This window comes from Onychostoma macrolepis, chromosome 15, assembly GCF_012432095.1.
Source record: "Onychostoma macrolepis isolate SWU-2019 chromosome 15, ASM1243209v1, whole genome shotgun sequence".
In the NCBI taxonomy this organism is placed as follows: Eukaryota; Metazoa; Chordata; class Actinopteri; order Cypriniformes; family Cyprinidae; genus Onychostoma; species Onychostoma macrolepis.
The window spans coordinates 16004102-16011193 of NC_081169.1; the positions used below are offsets into that span (position 1 = coordinate 16004102).

The following is a 7092-nucleotide window of genomic DNA, read 5'->3' on the forward strand; positions in this document are numbered from 1 at the left end:
CCTCTCTTTTTGATTGTAGAAGGGTTTCAGACTTTTTTAGGATGTTTATTTCAAGCTATTTAGTTATGATTTTGTTGGTAACACTTTACCACAGGGTTCAGTTAACATTAGTTAACACATTACATATCATAAACTAACAATAAACAATATGTTTAAAGCAGTTATTAATCTAAATTGTTCTCATGCAGTTTTAGTTTAAAACAATTATTTCAATGTAACGTGAACTGACATGAATTATCAATTAACAATAGTGTATATTGAAAATTAACATTAATCTAGATTATTAAATGTAAAAGAAGAAAAGTTGGTTCTTGTTAGTTGATGTTGCCCAATGCTCTACCTAATGTAAACAAATAGAAATGTACTATAAAGTGTTACCTTTTAAAATAATATCACAGACTAGTAGTCCACACAGTTTAGTAGTCAGTCTTTATGAAGTTAAATTTTTTTTACTCTTACATATTTCTAATATATTTCTCTCTTGTCTCCCCGCCCCCATCCGCACTTTCATGTCACCACCCACCCCCCATTTCACCTCCTCTTCCCTCCACAGTCGCTATCTATCTGGGTATCAAAAAGCGACAGAGCCCCGGACCCCCCGATGCGGCTGGGATGTGAAGGTGCGGAGCCCGCGGGACCCGGCCGAGGTGGTTCTGGCTCTGCGGGAGGCGGCGCAGGGCTGCGGTTGCCAGGTCCACCAGGCCGGGCCCTTCCTCCTCTCCTGCACTCACGGAGCCGCCGGCTCCCGCGTTGCCTTTGAAGCAGAGGTGTGCCAGCTGCCCAACGGCCCCGCCGAGACAAGCGGTGTTCGATTTAAGCGCCTGTGGGGGGCACCGCTTGCCTTTCGGGACATCGCCACCAAAGTGTCCAAAGAACTCGAACTCTGAGGGCAAGAGGGGGTGGAGGGCAGGGACAAAAGCATGGGACAGAAAGATGGGATGAGTAGACGTAGCCCCGCCCACACCCCCGCCCCCTCTAAGCCTACAAAGACTGGCACACATACATTGAAAACTGGGCACCTGCTCACACAAAAGCCCTGCTGAAGGAACTCCCTTTACCAGGCCTGTTTTACCGCTGATTTGACCTGGTATCTTAGCCATGTTGTTTTATAACACCCATTTTTTGTCACGTGTTCACTCTATACATTGTCATTCCTTTTTAACTGCTGCTATTTAACTCATTTTTTGATTTCTAATCTTCCGCTGTGCCAGTGAGAAGAGTATGTTTAATTTTATCCTCGTTTAAATAACCATATTCACAAAAAACACGTGTGAAAGCCACACCATTTCGAACCGTAGACAACATGCGGAAGTGCTAAAAGTGATAGCGTTTTCTCCTCATTTTTTAATGATCTTGTTGGTTGTCAAACTTGCTAGTGATGCAGGTTGAGTAGGTGATGTCTGCTTTCCTGAGCCTCCTTGTTTTTAGATTTGTCATATTACATGGTCACACCGTAGCACTTTAGGGTTGAGTGAGCAACATCACCTGTTTAAAAGCAGTTCTCCCTTCAAATGGTGCAATTTATCCTGTTGAGCCAAGTCGAGACACAATGCTCTTTGCGTTGCTCTTGTATGTGTTACGCTGATGAGAAACCTCTGTTATCTTGCCGGAAGTGCACTCTGCTGAATGGCCACAAACAGACTGTTGACTTTGTTTATCTCTGATTTGACATTGTAAGTCCTCGTCAAGATTGGAATATGTCTGAGCTGTGCAATGTGAGAAAATGCAAGAATGATTAATACAGCATTTGTCTGAAATCCAGTGATTTGTCTGTCTGTTTATTTTGTTCAGATATTTGCTTAATGCAAGTTTTAAGGAAATATATTGGGAATATATAAGGAATACATAACAATAGAGATCTTATTATCTAGAGTAATTAATTATCTTTTTGGAAGCCAAATCATACTCATTTGGTAACTCTGAACCAGACATCCAGAGATACAGGTATGAATCTGTTTGGATTGGTGTATGTGTGCTTTTCAAATCAAACTTTACAATTTCCTCTTTGGTCTTTTTCAAGTAGTCATTCGAGTAATCATCTAAAAAAACATATTTGCCTTTGTACCAGCAATTTCTAATAATTTATTGCATTACAGGTTAAATATATATTGAGTAAGATTTGCAAATATACTAACTTGTTATAATTCAAACAAATGTGATCTGGCTTCATAATAACTGAAAGAAATGACAAACCATGCTTGAACTATTGTTGACAGTCATTGTGCTATTCTGCACAAATTACTCATATTTTAGTGTTCACAATGACTTTCGGGTCAGCTTAGCTGACTGTATTCATGAAAGTGTGCATAAAGTTCTAATTATGTTTTGATGTTCAGCTTTGAAAATTCTGAATGGATCCCCCACAATTATGTTATACATTACATATATATATGTGACCCTGGACCACAAAACCAGTCTTAAGTCGCTTTTTTGGCTATTTGTAGCAATAGCCAAAAATACATTGTATGTGTCAAAATGATAAATTTTTCTTTTATGCCAAAAATCATTAGGACATTAAGTAAAGATCATGTTCCATGAAGATATTTAGAGAATTTCCTACCGTAAATATAGCAAAACTTAATATGCATTGCTAAGAACTTCATTTAGACAATTTTAAAGGCGATTTTCTCAGTATTTAGATTTTTTTGCAAACTCAGATTCTAGATTTTCAAATAGTTTTATCTCGGCCAAATATTGTCCTATTCTACCAAGCCAAACATCAATGGAAAGCTTATTTATTATCAGCTTTCAGGTGATGTAGAAATCTCAATTTCGAAAAAAATTGACACTTATGACTGGTTTTGTGGTCCAGAGTATATATATATATATATATATATATATATATATATATACACTTTAAGTTCACAGCTGTATCTGGAAGTACAAATCAAGACTTGTCAAGAATGTAAAGACTTAAAACACAGGTTGATTGTTACATGGGGCCGTTTATTAACTTTGTACAACCAAAAAAAAGGTTTAGGTGAATACAACATAGCTAGGGGTTTTCTAGCTATGTGGAGGTTTGATCCCAGGATGTTACAGGAGGAACAGGAAGATAAGAAGAAAAAGTGCAGGAAAAAGAAGACAACAGGAAAGAAAGGAAAGAAAAAAAAAGTAGGAAAAAAGGGAGCAGGGTGGACTGTCTCTTGGAAAAGTCAAGATGGCATGACTGCTTGAAAGAACAAATAAAAAAGAAAACCACTTTTGCCATTTTACTTCTGGGCAGGGATCATGGCATCGATGGACTCGCCCTTCTCCAGTTTCTTTTCCATTTCAACCATGAGCTTCACACCATCAACCACCAGCTGCACCTGCTGCACCTCAGAGGAGCCCAGACGGTCAGCGTTGGAGATGTCAAACACACCACCGACAGAGGCAGTGTCCACGCCACCTGCATAATAGAAGCACAAAGAGTCTCTCAAAATGATGATCACCGTGTAAATCTCTGCCATTTTATAAGTTCAGCGATTTCAAGCCCACCTGTGCCACGCTTCTGAAGACGCAGTCTGGTAAGGATCTCCTCAAATTTGGCATGTGTGCTGAGTTTGGGCAGCTTGACGTGGACACCACCACGCAGGCCAGTACCCAAGTTAGAGGGGCAGGTCAGGACGAATCCAAGATGCTCGTTCCACATGAAACCGTGGTTGTGCTTCTTGAAGACGTCCTCAATCTGCAATATACAACAAGGAGTCAGGCCTTTGGTTGCTTATCTTAAGGATTAAAAGTACAGGATGATTAGGTAGTAAATAATGGGGTTTACCTTCTGCAGGCCAACGCAGAACCTCTTGAAGACCTCCTTCATGTTGCCGCCCTTCTGCATGGAGATGACACGCAGGTGATCCTCCTCGTTCACCCACACCAAGAAGGTCTTGTTGTCATTATGCCAGATGCCTCTTGCGTCAGGCCAATCGCGAGCCATGCCAGCAGCCAACAGCAGGGGGGACACAGGCTTGTCAAACAGGAAGTGGTCAGCAATGAGCTGCTCCTGTTCCTTATCAGTCATGTCCTTCAGAGGGTAGTACTTGCCCTTGAACTCGCCATCCAGGCTGTTCAGAGCTGTGAGAGGAACAATGTGAACATCAGTAAGACCAGGCATGTTGTTTTGTGGATGTCAGGACATAAAGTCAATGAGACTCACCCTCAATGGACAGCTTCTCCACAGCTCTACGCTCACCACGGCTGTTGGTGGGAGGCAGGGTGAATCCCTTGATGCTGCGGCCGGTACGCACACGGCTACTCAGAACGTAGTTGGGGTCAAGGTCATCACCACCCTGTGCACAGGTAAACATCAGCCACAGTAGAGTAAAGAACATCAGCCATGATCATGTAAAGAACTTTAGCGTACCTTCAGGTTCTCAAAGTTCAGATCAGTCTTGTGCTTGTCGGTGGGCTTGTAGCCACCGTGACGGTCAGAAATGATGGGGTCGAACAACTCCTTGAAGACTTCGTAGGACTCCTCATCACCAGCCACACAGCCGACGGTCATGATGAAGGGATGGCCTTGAATTGGGATCAAAATGTAGTGCTTTATATATCTTCGAGAACAACTAAAACATTGCTTGTGGTATCTCGAAAGATTGGCTGTTATGGGGGAATGTATTCTGCTTACCAGGGTTATCCACACCAGTCTGGATGCAGTCATCCAGGGTGAATCCACTGGGGGTTTCCTTGCTCCTCAGTTTGTTGTAGATGTCCTTAGTCAGAACCTTGGCCATGTGGTTGTTGTGCTGGGAGAGGTCAGGGTACTCCTCCTCCACAGCAAACTTCAACTTGTAAGCGTTGTTGCAGTTCTTAGTCATGATTGCACTTTTCCGGCGATCTGTCGAAAGACAAGTAGAAAGGTAAGTTGGCAAAGTACTTACAGTGTGCTTTGGAGACTCAAATTAGTCTGCAAATCTTGTCTGCAGAACTGTTGTCAGGGTGGACAACCAGGAACACTGTCCCAGGCCTACTAAGGTATGGCTTACTCATTGGACCCAAGAAATAAGGGAACCAGCGTCCCTCATCGCTGACATTGAAGCAGAGAATTTTGAGCGAATACCCATCTGCGTTTGGTCAAGGATAAGCAGCGCTAGTTTCCAGAATAAGATGCCAGCAGCTGCAGATAAGGTTAATGCATACTAAATTTTGTGTCCCAAGTAAGCTTCACTCTCCTAGTAACAAAATATGGTGCTATGTCTAACCAGCACCTCATATTTCTACATGGAGTGGAGGTTGAATAGCTTGCATGCTTATATGCATCAGACAGCAGGTTATATTTTTAGCATGGGTGTCAAACTTACTCCCATCACTCAAAGCAGATAGTACATTCACCTCTCTTATTTCTGCTGGGGGTGGAGCATGTACACTCGCCCCATAATTGGTATTACGCCCACATCAATTTAGCTTTTGCAAAATGTAATTAACAAAGTTTTAGAAAAATCAAAAGCTAAACTATTTGTCCACACATTCACAGCTTTTGCATGCAGTTGCATTCATACAAAAAGAATGCAATATCTGAAGTATTATAAATAGACTTAAGTAAAATACATCAGCTATAAATTCCCTCAGATGACATGACCTTGCACCGAATTACAGCAGGTGTCAAGCGCACACACAGATCATTCCTGCCATAGACCGCAAATCTACTCCAGACTGCCTACTTAATAGCTTTCCAATGCGTTATGACTCTTTGAAGCTTATCAGGCAAGGACAAGCTTTCTACAGGTCTGCCATGAGCAAAGCAACTTTAAAAACATGAAACTGAGCATTTCTAATACTCCAACAATCAAGAGAGTAATTCCAGAAGAATCCAGATATTGTGCATCAGGGATCTGGTCATTAACCCCAATGAGGTTTCATTAATTTTTATTAGGAAATATTTTGCTGCACATAAAGCTGCAATGTATTACGTCCTTTTTGCTGAAGTTTTTCATGTTTCATCAAGTACCCCTTATTCCCACCCTTGTAAAATCTCTGAACCGTAGCTGAGTTTACCTGTATGGGAGAAAAGGTAACAGTCCTTGGGATCAGATCCTGTTCACCAAGCCAATGTAGGGGTTGCCCAACTTTGCAAGATGTCAGACCTTGGTTTATATACCTCGATGTTTGCTGCCCATTGGTTGCTCGGCTCATGTATGCTTGAGCCTCATTGGACAGCTGCGGCCCTTGATAGGGGTTTCAGGTTCTAAAAGGAAAGAAGCTACATCACAACACCCGAGACGAGGAGACAGCTGTCCCCACCCCCTCACAGTGGCCCATTCTCTCTTGCTCAGTTATGAAATAACTCGAAGACACTGCAGAAGCACAAAAATGGTTTATTTCCTCATTTTAAGAACTATAATGCATTCAGTTATTACTTGTATAGTGCTATTGTGTTGAGGCCTAAAACTGTTTTTGTTACTTTCTCCTTTTTAGAGAAATTGTGAAAAAGGACTAAAATTTAAACCCACATAATATTCATTGTTGTGAATGTATGAGTTAAAATTGCCTTTATATGATATATGCAATTTTTATGATAAAACATATTGTTTACTTATGAAATAGCATAAATTAATGACTATTCTCACTAAGGCAGTATGTCTTGTAAGATATTCTTTGCGTAAGAGAAGGCATCATGTGTCCCTTGAGGTAAAGACAGTCCGTACTGTACCCAGTAGTATTCTCAGTGTCCAGTTAGTGATCTGTACTGCCTAAAACTATTGCATGCACTATACAAATTGCAACTGTGACATATTTTTGTTAATTATACCTAAGAGAATGTGTGTATATGACACGCTGCATAATCATCTGATTGGTTTTCAAAGGCAGTGTCTAACATCACACAATCCTGTGCGTATAGTTTGGTAGTTGGTTAAATGGAATAATCACAGAAGGTTTTTTATTTCACTTGAGTCATTCAGTTTAGTTCTCTCTAAAGATCACTTGAATTTGTTCTTATGTGTCATTTGACATGATGCAGTCAATCTGAAATCAGTAAAACTAATTCCTCATTGCAGAGAGACCAGAAAACAGCTGCCTTTGGACATATCCACGGCTTGACAGTCTTGGAACTATACCAAAAATGTGGACATCTATGATCAGGAATAATTATTTCTTGCCTATTTCATTCAA

The 7092-nt window shown here is 41.0% G+C and overlaps 2 protein-coding genes across 4 annotated transcripts in view; one reads left to right on the forward strand and one right to left on the reverse strand.

The window, feature by feature from the left end:
- mark4b (MAP/microtubule affinity-regulating kinase 4b) overlaps positions 1-1761 on the forward strand; it is a 44837-nt gene extending 43076 nt beyond the window's left edge. For 2 of the 3 annotated variants that reach the window (XM_058799065.1, XM_058799066.1), the window contains one exon: positions 554-1761. In XM_058799065.1, the coding sequence (XP_058655048.1) occupies positions 554-887 (334 nt within the window). In that variant the 3' untranslated portion in view covers positions 888-1761. The remainder of the gene's footprint in view (positions 1-553) is intronic. The other variant, XM_058799067.1, reaches the window with a different exon arrangement.
- A 1164-nt stretch (positions 1762-2925) lies between these two features.
- Positions 2926-6136, reverse strand: ckmb (creatine kinase, muscle b). Its single transcript, XM_058799070.1, has 7 exons — positions 5977-6136; positions 4610-4819; positions 4346-4500; positions 4139-4271; positions 3761-4056; positions 3481-3670; positions 2926-3391 (listed from the first exon to the last, which is right to left on the reverse strand). The coding sequence occupies exons 2-7, from the start codon at positions 4797-4799 to the stop codon at positions 3213-3215; spliced, it is 1143 nt and encodes a 380-aa protein (XP_058655053.1). The 5' UTR covers positions 4800-4819; positions 5977-6136; the 3' UTR covers positions 2926-3212.
- Between the last annotated feature and the right edge of the window lie 956 nt (positions 6137-7092).

Bases quoted from the DNA above. Each gene is read 5' to 3' on its own strand.
- ckmb (XM_058799070.1), bottom strand. From the start codon at position 4,799: ATGACTAAGAACTGCAACAACGCTTACAAGTTGAAGTTTGCTGTGGAG. The intron at 4,501-4,609 runs GTAAGCAGAATA...TCCCAATTCAAG, and splicing joins GACTGGTGTGGATAACCCTG to GCCATCCCTTCATCATGACC. The intron at 4,272-4,345 runs GTACGCTAAAGT...ACCTGTGCACAG, and splicing joins TGAACTTTGAGAACCTGAAG to GGTGGTGATGACCTTGACCC.